Consider the following 13,646-nt stretch of genomic DNA (forward strand, 5'->3'; position numbering starts at 1 on the left):
TATTGTTTTGACAATATTCCAGCAATTTACACATTTACCAATGTCTTAAATCACTAAGTTACCCAACCGTTAAATGAATACCCTGTTGGATGGGGTTATTTTGTTTGAGCTTGACGAACTCATTCACTTTGTTCAAGACGCTACTAAATACAGCCCCTATTCAGGAACATGTACCGAAACTGTACAGAGTTGCGTCCCTTGGCGTGCCCCTTGGCCTGCCCCTTTGGCCTGCTGGTAATGAGTTCGAATCCCAACACCATTCCCGTTTTCGTTGGTTTCAAGGAGTAATTGAAACTTCTAAGACCGACATCTTAAAATCTTTGGGCTTTCCTTCCACATTAAGTTGGCAGGCCATCATTTAGTATTTCAGTGAAATACTGTCCAAGCGTAAAACCCATTTTACTCACTTGTAGGTTTGACGATTGGACGCTGAAATTGTTCATTCACTGGTAGTGATGTCAGATAGATTAGACTTAGAAACACTTTCTTTCTTTGATATTTTATTGATTATATTCTTTTTACAAAATGAATGATTGAAAAAGTTCAACGAGGCTTATATTTGATATAGTATATACCTCGAATTTTATAAAAAATACAACTTCATTACATTCAGATGTATTACTCGGATACCATGTCGCCCTGCAAGAAGACTAACAAACTCTCCATTGGAGGTCGTGTCACATGAACATTCTAATCAGCCAATCAGCGACGAGTTTTCTTATTTCTAGGTTCAAGTGAGCGAAGCATTCAGAACAGCATATCTGATTTTTGTATCTCGGAAATTAACATCCACGATAATTTCTGATTGGAACATACTAAAACCCGTGTTGCTGTATTGTTATCGATAGGGTAAACATCATGTAGTTTTAGAAAGCTGACAACTGTCATTTAGATTGGGTTCATCTGACACGGCGTTCTACGGGGGGTTTGTGAGATCCTCACGCAGAAAGGTGTCGTATAGGAGTAATACATCTGATTTTAATGAGAGTGGAAAACATTGTCGCTTTGTCGGTAAAGTGTGTCATGTCGTGGACGGGTCCATTACACACGGGGGTAGCTGGCCTGGGTGGCGATACCACACTGGTTGTCCTTGTTCCTGGACATCTTGAGATATCCCTGGTCTCCCCAGGATGCTCCCCAGCTGATAAAACAGATGAAGAAAGCGATGTAAACACATTAAGACAACGATGTAAACAGATAAAGACAGCGATGTAAACAGATAAAAACAGCAATGTAAACAGATGAAGACAGCAATGTAAACAGATGAAGACAACGATTTAAACAGATGAAGACATCGATGTAAACAGATGAAGACAACGACAGATGAAGACATCGATGTAAACAGATGAAGACATCGATGTAAACAGATGAAGACATGGATGTAAACGGATGAAGACAGTGAAGTAAACAGATGAAGACAGTGAAGTAAACAGATGAAGACAGTGAAGTAAACAGATGAAGACAGTGAAGTAAACAGATGAAGACAGCGATGTGAAAAGATGAAGACAGCGATGTGAAAAGATGAAGACAGTGAAGTAAACAGATGAAGTCAGCGATGTAAACAGATGAAGACATCGATGTAAACAGATGAAGACAACGATGTAAACAGATGAAGACATCGATGTAAAAAGATGAAGACAGTGAAGTAAACAGATGAAGACAGTGAAGTAAACAGATGAAGACAGTGAAGTAAACAGATGAAGACAACGATGTAAACGGATGAAGACAGTGAAGTAAACAGATGAAGACAACGATGTAAACAGATGAAGACAACGATGTAAACAGATGAAGACATCGATGTAAACAGATGAAGACATCGATGTAAACAGATGAAGACAGTGAAGTAAACAGATGAAGTCAGCGATGTAAACAGATGAAGACAGCGATGTAAACAGATGAAGGGAATGATTTAAACAGACAAAGACGGCGGTGGTAACGGATGAAGTCATCGTTTAAAACAAATGCAGACAACCATGAAACAGATGAAGACGACAACGTAACTAAATGCTGCGGGCAAATTCAATACTACTACTCCTTTTGTTAAATTAGTTGTTAAAACAGTTGATATCTAACATTACCCGATGAAGGGGCAAAAGGTAGTCCTGTAACGTCGTGTATGTATAAAAGATAAGTGGGTGTCCATCATATTCCTGGTCGTCATTATATGCGGCTTCCAAATGCTTATAAGACTCTCATTCTATTCTTGAAGATACACTGTAACCTTGCTTTACGTCTTCATTTGTAACTATTAATTCCTGTAAGGCCAAATCATTTGACGACGGCCGGACTACTCAAAAGCCCTCTGCAAGCCTTCATACAATGTGAGGTGAGATGAGGCGAGGCGAGGCGAAATGCATGGCGTTTAACGTCGCGTTCCAGATTATTCGCTCTATTCACAATTCATTTATAATATGTAATAAGGGACGGGCCATTTGTTCAAGGGTTTCTTCTCTTTTGTTACTTAGCAACAAGATATTTTTTCGGATTTAACAAGGTTTCCTCAGAAAGGGGGAGACGGACAATTCTTTTTCACAGCACATTTCTTTTCAGAACTTCAAAAAACGTCCGGCAAGCACCATTTGATTTTTGAAGGCTGAGCCAGAATGCTATTTTCCTTTATTTTCTTGAACAACACATTATTTTCCAAATAGATTGCCTGGTGCATACAAACATTAGCACTGCCGTACTGATCAAAATTGATCACCTGTTCTTGACAAGCCAGTAGTCCACGCCCTCGCTGGTGCTGCCGTATCCAACAGCCAAAACGCCGTGGTCGAGCTGCAGGGTGCTGCACGACGTGTCGTCGTAGACGCCGCTCTTGTACAGATGGAAGGTGGGGCGACTGGCGTCGATGGCGACAGAGATTGGCCCGACCGTGGCAACGGCATTCTGAAGATCAGACTCGCTGCCTCTTTGGATGTCCATGAAACCAATATCGGTAGCACCAATGTCGGCTCTCTTGAATCTGCACCTGTCGACCTGGAACGTGAGATAAAGCATGGAGGTCACACGGATTGCACCAAAATAAACATTTATGTAAAATCAGATATGGAAAAACAATGAATATTGAATACGCATAACTGATAACAAGATTTCCTCTTGGCTTAATTACCGTTAGTGTACTTTTACACCAGGCTATTTAAGGTGTGTGTGTGTGTGTGTGTGTGTGTGTGTGTGTGTGTGTGTGTGTGTGTGTGTGTGTGTGTGTGTGTGTGTGTGTGTGTGTGTGTGTGTGCGCGTGTGTGTGTGTGCGTGTGTGTGTGTGTGTGTGTGTGTGTGTGTGTGTGTGTGTGTGCGTGCGTGTGTGGGTGGGTGGGTGGGTGGGGTGGGGGCGTTTGTTTTAGATTGATGTAGCTTGAATATTGCGATTAGCGTCGTCAAACAGTTCTCAATCGATCATTCACTCACTTCAGGTGACGGGACATTATGAATCACAGATGATATTTGTATTTTCTTGTCAAATAACTTCATTGTTTCAGGAAATGACAGCTTCAGGTCACAAGATCAGACACACACTATTTTTCGAGAAGATAAAATGACAAAAGTTATATTTATGGCGTATTTTCTTATTGATCATTTTCTGAAAGCGTATTTAGTGTAATTGAAACAGGATAAAAGTAGTTCCGCTAAAAGTTTTATTTCACTCGAGTCAATGTCATCGATGTCATATGTTCATTTCCTTACTAAATAAATTATAAACCGTATTACTTCAATAAAGAACACAAGCGGATGTTACTCGGATTTCACCGTTAGATCCAACCCATATAAGGGGCCGGTTCATGTGACAGGCCGGAACCATATGTCTATATCGGCAGTGAGACACGGATTAATTTAGTAAACTTCTGTACCCTAGCAATCATAGATTCGAAATTAAAATATAATATAGACATATATTACATTACATTACATTACATTACATTACATTACATTATAGATTAAGACATCCATAACATTACATTACATTACATTACATTACATTACATTACATTACATTACATTACATTACATTATAGATTAAGACATAACCAGGATCATACATTGAGATTAAAATAATCTACGTGATGGTATTTTTCGATACAACAGTATTATTCGATACAACAATATTATTCGGTACAACAGGAGTCATCAGTAATCTCACCCTTCCTACGTAAGGGTAGGACGTTTCAGTGTCGATGCCTACGTTGATCTGTATGTACTCAAAGGCCAAGTTCATCAGTCCGCCTCCACAGCCTTGGTTTCCTGGAACAATAATAAATAGCGTGTTTGTTTGTTTGTTTGTTTTTTGTTTAACGCCACACTCAGCAATATTACAGCTATTACAGCTGTGACGGCGGTCTTTGAATAATCGAGTCTGGACCAGAAAATCCAGTGATCTTCTATTTACCTATGACCGTAAATTTAGGATTTATATGATAAATATAAACCCGATCATACTAGATTCAGCGGCATTTATGATTATTTCACACGCTAGAAGACCGTATTTACTCACATCTGTTGTGTATGTTCAAAGTAACTTGGATATTCTTACCACGTGCAAATGCGGCGGCTAAATTATACGTATGTCCCTTTGACCGGTCGTTACACATTCATTTCATAGCATAAACACATTTGGGAAATACTCTTCATTTGTGTGGTGCTGTGTATTATTTCCTAGTTTGTTGTTTCACGCTGCACTTAGCATTATTCCAGCTACATGACGGCGGTCTGTAAATAATGGAGTCTGGACCAGACAATCCAGTAATTGACATCATGAGCATCGATCCACGCAATTGGGATACGATGACATGCATGAACTAAGTCAGCGAGCCTGACCACTCGATCCCGTTAGTCGCCGCTTACTTAAAGCATAGGTTGCTGAAGACTGCTTCTAACCCGTGAGCATTAGCCTTGTCGATGTACATTCGTGAACACTGGTATAATTCCGGAACAAGCCTTCTTTGCCCCTTAATTCGTCACCATTCGTCCCTACCCGTGACCTGAAATTGTCTGGTTTCACCTTTTCTTATGGTGGCCGAGAGGAGACATCTATGGTGGCCGAGAGGGGACACCGCTTTATTGACTTCAATAACGGCCGCGAGATGGCGATAAAACGATAAAACGAGACGAACCCAGCGATATTTCCCATAATGCCGTACATAAACAAATGATTTGCTATTTCCAGTGAGCCATTCCTAAACGATTCACCGCTCTTTTGTCTTTTGTACTGAGAGATTTTCAACATTTTGTAGTGGATCAATTTGTTAGATATAAAAACAGAATGTTATATCGTGTGCATACACCATGTGTTTACTTTGTTGTATTATAGTAAATTAGCAAGATCCACACACAAAATAATTTTACTTTATTTCGCAAAAAGTCCACAGAAACTCCACGGATTATTTGCGAAACTAAATTGCCCCTTTTATGGGACTTGACACAAGCGCTATGTAGGATGGCAACATATATCCTTTAACATATAAATATGGTCTAGGATTCCTTTTCGCTGTTCATATTTTAATTTTATTCATAATAGAACCCCATTCTTCCTTGAATCTTAAAACTGAAATATTAAAAGGTCATATCATAGTAAGGTAGATTGGACTGGATGGAACAAATAAGGATTCACGTCGAGATTAACATTAACAAGTAATTGTAAGTACCATCGGCCACCGTCGTCAGGTCGGCTTTCCCGCCAGGTGAGACTAGATATCAGTCCGACCATATACAGGCTTTTTTGTTCAAGCAGGTATATACATAGTTATATAACAGTTCTCTGTCTTTTAAACTGTCTGGTTGTCATCAGTTCCGCGTTCGAATGTGAGGTTTATAAATATCTACCACATACATGTATATAGACAGACAGTCAGTCCGACAAATAGATAGACAGACAGACAGACAGACAGACAGAGAGTAAGTCCGACAGACAGACAGACAGACACAGACACACACACACACACACACACACACACACACACACACACACACACACACACACACACACACACACACACACACACACACACACACACACACACACACACATACTTCCTGTCTTGTGCTATCGCTTTTTCGTTTGGTATTATCGCCTTCTCGTCTCGTGCTATCGAATTTGGTATCTCTTCACCAGCTTAATGGATCATTCCTGACATTTTACCAAGTAGGTCTTAGGGGTGTGTCTAAACAATTAAGGAAACATGTTTTTTTATCCTACATTAAACCTCTCCCATGACGATCAAGATTCGCGTTTCTTTTATGATTCTTGGGTTGTCAGTATCAGACATGCTGTTTGGTTCATCAAATAGACAAACATCATCTAAATCTACACTATTCCCTCCAATATTAAGGTGACGCACCGTGATATAACTGAAATACTGTTCAAATCGGCGAATGTCACTCACTCACTCACTCTTTCGCAATCTGACAGTACCTATATACTGGGAGCAGTCGACCAGGTTCTGCTCAGACAGAGACACGAGTTTTCCAGTCTTCTTGAAGTGTTGACCTTCCAGGGAGCCGGTGGCGGAGAACGCCCAGCAGGATCCGCACTTCAGCTGAAGGTGAAGGTCACTAGTAAAATAATGCCAGATAACACGCATGTCTCTATTTTGTTTCCATCTTTTTCTTTTTCTCCAAGATTCTGGGAGTGGTTGATTACTCTTGTGGTTAAAGCGTTCGTTCGTCACGTCGAAGGCACAGGTTCGACTCTCCACATGGGTTACAAGAGAGAGAAAATATTAAGCTATCTCAATTTTCCAATCTCCTGCAGGAATTGCTAGCTGGGATTTCATAACTAAAATGAATAAACCCGTGAAGATCCGGGTTAAAATATATGTAGGTCTTCGGCAACCGGGCCATGCTTGTCGTTAAAGGCGATTAACGGGATCGGGTAGTCAGGCTCGCTGACTTCGTTGATGCATGTCATCTTATCCCATTTGCGTGGATATATGCTTATGATATCAATCACTGGATTGTCTGGTCCAGACTCGATTATTTACAGACCACGGTCATATAGCTGGAATATTTCTGAGTGCGGCGTTCGACAATAAACAAAACAAACAAACAATAAAGAATAAATTAAGTTGTTCTTGTTTTGGTTGATTTGCCCTGATTCTTAGGATTCTTAGTTAGACGCCAGTCCAATGTAGGTGAGGTGAAATGGGGTTTAACGTCGCGTTCAAGATTATTGCAACGTGCATGTGTTACGTGTGTAACTGCTATGCCTATCTTATAATACCATACCACAGTTTAACATGGAAACTCCATTGAGACACAGTAAACCGAACGGACCAGATATTTTTGTCTGCCCTTAATACCGAGCGCCAGGCAAGGTAACAACAAGGACCATCTTTTCACGTGATTTGGTATTACCATGCCAGGGAATCCTAACCCCCGACCTTCCGCTCTCCAGGCAGACACTCTACCAACTCGACCACGTTGTCGGTCTTCACCCAAGTAGTAATACATGGATATACACTGTACATGGAAATCGGTAGGCCTACCTGGTTCTTGACCTCTGTGACGTATCCCTTGGTCCTCCAGTCAACCTCGGCCGGGAGATCTCCGACACTGGGGGGCAGGTAGGTGGCGCCACCTGTTGTGTTGGCCATCCGGAGGCCGTTCATCTGCTTCACAAACTCCTCCGTAGTCTGAGAGGGAATACATAGCGTTATTAGTTCATTACAATCCTTGGTTTGTCAGCACTATACCATGCTTGTGGCTTTCATCAAAGTAACACAAGTCGGCGTGACGAGCGAACACTTTAACCCCTGCTGTAACCACTGCTACCCCACTGCCCCTCAATAAGAAATGACTAAATCAAAGTGAACACTTTCTGTGTTTCTTTTAAGTAATTGTATGATTAACACTGATCTCACAAAACATCTCAAGACATGCGATACATGTTCTGACCTCAGTATGACATCAGAATCACGGGTGGTCCAGTGACCTTAGGTCTCGTAATTCGCTGTTCCAGTAACGTCAACTCGAGGGCTAGAATCCCGATTATGTTTCTAGGTTTATCAGCATCATACCCATGCGGGTGTGTTTCGTGGTAAAAGTCGAAGACACGTTTCACGCCAGACTTTCTCTAACGAGTAAAGTGAAACACAGGTCAAAGCCCACCAAATCCTGAACCACATGGCTTGGATGAACAGTTCCCTTTGGATGTCAACCCACCAGGTCTGCGTACTCGTTGACCCCGAGTCTGTAGGTGTGCAACCCTCTATCAGCCTCCAGGTTGTGAGTCTGGATGTACTTCACATTGTTCTCCCAGATCATGCGTCTGAAATACAAGGGAGACAACTCAAGGAATGGTAAAACACAGACTCGTGTTAACGACAAGGACAATCGTGCTGCGGCCTTGATATCCCATACAGGATACTTCATACGGAACGTTCCGTTCGTCATGCAGAAGCAAAGGACGTCACTTCATTTTTCGGCCTTCAGTTGCGATTTCGTGTACACGTGGGCACAGCCTGGCCTTAAAGCTGCAAAATAATAACAAATACATGTCAAGTATCACGAACTCCAGTTCTGTGTAAGGGATGCTAAATCATAGTCCTGCACCATGACTGTGGAATGTATTTATTTTATGAAAAAAAAATAATCTAGAAACGCAATGCCATACACAAGCAAGTCTACGGATTATTTTTTATTTTTAGGGTCAAGAAGGATATTGGGTAATATAAGATTTCAGAGACTAAATGTTTGTCTGGCTAAATCACATCAACCACAATAACACTTACTTGAAATAAGGTCGACACATTCCGAGACATTAAACGCAATAGAGAAGGCCAGGGGGTCGTGAGAGGGCGTTCTGCAGCTGTGTCCACACGTGTTCGATAGCGTTGCGGTTTGGTGACCGTCTGACCACTCCATCTGGACAATGGTCTCCTGCTCTATATAGGCATCAACCACCCTGACACGTTTAGGTCGTGCGTTTTTGTCCATGAAGATGAAGTCCGGTCAGAATGTCATCCCTGTAGCGTACATCTGTCATCGTACCTCGCTGTAGGACATGGAAATCGCTTCTTCCAGCTCTACTGATCCCACCCAAAATCATGCTTGAACATATGTTCGGCTACGTAGGAATCCTGAAGTCTTTCTCCTTGTCTAAGCCACACTCTGTATAATCCAGACAGTACCTCGATTCGTCAATTGACGTGATCTACAGCCAAATCTGAACATGTGGTCCTGTGATGTAGGATGTGCACTGTTGGAGTAGAAACGTTAACGCCACTGGCGTTCTGAAGGTCATTTCTGAGTGTGGTGCCAGCAACGGAGTGATGACGTCTGGCTGCAATCAGGAGAAACCTGTCTTTCCCGTTGTGTTAAGGAACGTTGTCGACCACCTGGGTACCAAACGTCTGGTATTGATTCCATGCCCTGCTGATCACACTTTGGGCGACATCAAAGACGTTTGTAACGTGAGGCTATGTTGACCCAGCATCTGCCTAATTCTTCGGTCGATAAACGGCGTCTTCAAAGGGGCATCAGTGCTCCTCAGCAGCAAATGTTGTACTCTCTGATAATTATGTGCAACGATTCTGTCACGATACATCTAAACACAGGTTTTCAAGCATCTCGTTCACATCGTGCCCATGACGTCATGCCTCGTTCCGTCGTCATGAAACTGAGGTCCTAATGGGGTAACCCAGTCATTGTGTCCCGGGATATTTCAATCTTTATTTGTTGGATGATTATTTTTATATTATCAAAACTTTATCCTTAGCAAACATTGAGTAGTATATGTCAATAAATCGTAGGCTATCTGCCTCCATGTAGTTTATACTGTGTTAGCTTTGACGTTTATCATGCAGTCGGTACAGACAGAAGTGTAGGGGTAGGTAACTAGGTCTGTTGAGTCATTGTGCACACGGTTCGTCCTGATTATGTTTCAAGGTTTCTCAGCACCACACCTACACACGTGGTAAATTGTCCTGTATTACTCAGGGTGTTCAAGCCACACCAAACTGAAGCTCACTCACTCACTGTGCACATTGTGTCGGTCTTGATTTAAGGAATAAAAGGAAACTTGTCCTGTATTACTTAGGGTGTTCAAGCCACACCAAGCTGAAACTCACTCACTCACTGTGCACATAATTCTGTCGGTCTTGATTTAAGGAATAAAAGGAAAAACGGTTATTTGACACATTCGTGTACATTTCTTTCAAGTCACTCCTCACAAATTAAATCAGAAGTTTATGTGTTTTAGGGTTCTCACTAGTCTGTCTTACAGACGTTGATACAAAAATATATCAAATACAGCCCATGCAAGTCTATAATGTTTGGCAAGTCTAGATTACTGCAGTCACTGGGCTCCCTTATATAATATTTTTATTAAGATAACTGAACAACTGTTTTTCTGTACGATATGTTCATTCCAGAGACTAGATGTTAGTCTAGGTTCTCACAAAAACAAACACATTCTCTCACCTGACGACATCATTTTCCTCTGTCAGGTAATTCTTGTTATAAGAGGTCTTGAATATGGCCCACTCTCTGTTCAAATCTACTGCGACGGCAACAGCAGCAAGCAGGGCAACCACGGCAAAGCGGAACATCTACAATAGTAAAAAAACATTTATTATTTTTTTCGATCAATTCTTAATTTACCATAGCCACATAGAAACGCAAATACGTACACGCACATGTACAGACGCGGTGATTATAAATGGGGGTGGGAGTGGAGTGTGTGTGTGTGTTTGGGTGTGTGTGGGTGTGGGGTGGGGGGGTGGGGGTAGACTCGATGTTAGATCGTCACGCCCGGGTTGATTCTCCACATGGGGTGTCCTTCGCTGTGACATTGCTGTTATATTGCTAAAAGCGGTGTAAAACAATACGCATTCACTCACAAAGTAACAAATAATACACTATCTCAGTTAAATGCGTTTTCTATGACATTACCGACATCCTCAGACAAACACCATTCAGCTGGACAATCTGACATGGTATGAGACTACACATCACGTGATCCTGGAGGTATCACTACCCATGACTCCCGTATCACCTCTTACCTTGGTGGGTGAGGACGGTGGCTGGAGTGACGGGTGTGGGGGCAAGAACCGTTATATACACGGTGTTATCTACAACATAGCTCACATGGTCTCAAACATGTGGTTTGTGTGAGCGTCATTTAATGCCACTTGAATTGAAGTCAGTAAGTAAAACGCTGTCATATGACTCGCGATAAGGGATGCTGAAAATCATATGAACATTGAATGCAAAGATAGTGACGTGTGAATGGGCGAATGTTGGTTTATGCCACATTTCAGGGATACACTGCGGTCGAGTCTGGACCATGCAAATCGGTGACTAAAAGGATGAGACACCTTTCACGACATCGGTACCCGATGACATGCGATCAGCGAAATCATTGTGGACATATCTGACATCGGGTGTGAACCTAGGTGTATTGACCTGGATGTACTGATCTGAATGTATTGACAAGGATGTATTGACCTACATATATTGAGCGGGCTGTATTGACGTATGCACGGAGCAGAATGTATTGAAATGGATATATTGACCAGAGTGTATTGACCTGACTGAGCAGAATATATTGAAATGGATGTATTGACCAGAGTGTATTTACCTGGATGTACTGATCAGAATGTACTGACCAGGATGTATTGACCTACATTTATTGACCGGGATGTATTGGCGTATGCACGGAGCAGAATGTATTGAAATGGATGTATTGACCAGATTGTATAGACCTGACGGAGCAGAATGTATTGAAATGGATGTATTGACCAGAGTGTATTCCTCTGGATGTACTGATCAGATTGTATTGACCTACATTTACTGACCGGGATGTATTGACGTATGCACGGAGCTGAATGTATTGAAATGAGTTGCTACCACAATGTAGTGACCTGGATGTAGTGAGCTGGAAATACCGACCTAGAAATAACACACTGGCCAAGATGCATTGATCTAGATGGTGTGACAAGATAACCAGGACGAAATCATAGATATTGCACTGTGTAATGTGAGTTTAAACACCAGTATTACAAATAGCATCTGTGGAAGACTGCTTCTGTGTTCGAGAAGTCAACTGGGGAATTCCACAGAACGAAGCTGCGAAAATGAAGAAGACTGAAATACGAACTGGGATGAAGTACTGCATGTCGAAACCACATCACCATTTAAATGGATTCACTCCAAGATATGAATGGAAGGCCTGTCCTCATGTTCAACTGTTAGAAATGGGCTCCTGACTGACACGAGAGTGCTCTGAGAGCACAACATCCCCCGCATGAATTCTTTTAACGAGTTTATGTTTTCTTTGTATTTTATGAAATAACAACAGTAGATGGTACTGCATTTGAAACAAATTGTGCAGAACATTTTGTTGGGAGTAATCCAGTCTGAATGCTAATGCCATAAGGATGTAGCTCACCCACAAAAGCCTTATACAAGGAAACTAACTATAGTTATAGTTATAGTTAGATATTGTGATATTCTCTTGAAACTGGAGGAGGAGTAGATTTCATGAAGCTCCGTAAAACAGGGGCAGTAACTCTGTTAAAGTTTGTTAAAATGAAACGGGACTGCGATATGCGTATCATCAACATGTCGACATCTTGTGTGTAGAGTGTCAGTGATATTCCCTAAAAGCTGGAGAAGGAGTTGATTTCACAAGCTTAGTACCTCTCTCACAATTAGGCAAATGAAGCTCCGTAAAACAGGGGCAGTAACTCTGTCAAAATTAGTCGAAATGAAACGGGACTGCGATATGCGTATCATCAACATGTCGACATCGTGTGTGTAGAGTGTCAGGGATATTCTCTGGAAACTGTAGGAGGAGTTGATTTCACAAGCTTAGTACCCTCTGTGGGACGGACGGACAGACAGACAGACAGACAGACGGACGGACGGACGGACGGACTGCGCCACGACATAATCCCCCTTCGGCCATTCTGGCCCAGCGGGGGATAAAAAGTAGCACGGTTGCATGTCTATGGCGTGTCACACTTCAGTTGTGGCTGACTCTATTGGGGTCAGTTTTTGGTCAGTACCCTCCATCATAGCCATCACACTCCCAGAATATTCACTCCAGATAGGTGCTTGACCCGACTTAACATATTCACCCTATAACGAAACACAAGCAGGTGGACTCAGTTGGCAAAGTCCCAACTTCAGTTTTCTGGGACAATAAGGGTATCATAAGGAAACAAACCTATCAAACGTTTTCAAGTTCCTCGTGGATTTTAGAATTACTCGATTCTGATTGGTCCATCAGAGGTATCAAATCAAAATAACCAACCCTAATTGAAACATTCGGTTTTACGGCCGCATCAGTAGGGGGGTTCATTTTAAAAGAAAAGTATTTTTTCTGACATTGTCATTTTAAAATTTAAATACTGCTTTGTACAATTATACAATGTAGGTTACACAATGTAATGTTGCGTTACTCCAACATTCAAAGTATGTGTGACAATACATTTATAGCAGAAAACACGATAGAAATAGACAAAGACAGTGTATTTCGGGTTTCGGGACAAACAGAGAGCTTTCGATTTGCGACATTTCTGTTGATCAAGAAATAATTATAAAGGTTTGGCCAGTTTATTAATTAATTGTAACTGTGAATTGCATTGTTGGCCTCATGGCCTTTCTACGGATATAATTCCTGTCTGTTTGATAAGAATATACATCAGTTA

The 13,646-nt window shown here is 41.6% G+C and overlaps 1 protein-coding gene across 1 annotated transcript; it reads right to left on the minus strand.

Annotated features, from left to right (window-relative positions):
• Positions 1-516: 516 nt before the first annotated feature.
• Positions 517-10,972, minus strand: LOC124143959 (procathepsin L-like). The gene is made up of 8 exons (XM_048386180.1): positions 10,885-10,972; positions 10,414-10,541; positions 8,155-8,260; positions 7,479-7,625; positions 6,407-6,530; positions 4,139-4,239; positions 2,705-2,979; positions 517-1,141 (listed from the first exon to the last, which is right to left on the minus strand). The coding sequence occupies exons 1-8, from the start codon at positions 10,942-10,944 to the stop codon at positions 1,042-1,044; spliced, it is 1,041 nt and encodes a 346-aa protein (XP_048242137.1). The 5' UTR covers positions 10,945-10,972; the 3' UTR covers positions 517-1,041.
• Positions 10,973-13,646: the final 2,674 nt, after the last annotated feature.

Source organism: Haliotis rufescens, unplaced genomic scaffold, assembly GCF_023055435.1.
Source record: "Haliotis rufescens isolate VD_foot unplaced genomic scaffold, xgHalRufe1.0.p SCAF_6, whole genome shotgun sequence".
NCBI classification, from domain to species: Eukaryota; Metazoa; Mollusca; class Gastropoda; order Lepetellida; family Haliotidae; genus Haliotis; species Haliotis rufescens.

What these genes read in the sequence shown, in the direction of transcription:
- LOC124143959 (XM_048386180.1), bottom strand. Translation starts at nt 10,944, where the DNA reads ATGTGTAGTCTCATACCATGTCAGATTGTCCAGCTGAATGGTGTTTGT. An exon ending in CGACTGCTCCCAGTATATAG is followed by an intron (nt 4,240 to 6,406) that starts GTACTGTCAGAT and finishes TTATTGTTCCAG; the next exon opens with GAAACCAAGGCTGTGGAGGC. An exon ending in TACTGGCTTGTCAAGAACAG is followed by an intron (nt 1,142 to 2,704) that starts GTGATCAATTTT and finishes CTGTTTTATCAG; the next exon opens with CTGGGGAGCATCCTGGGGAG.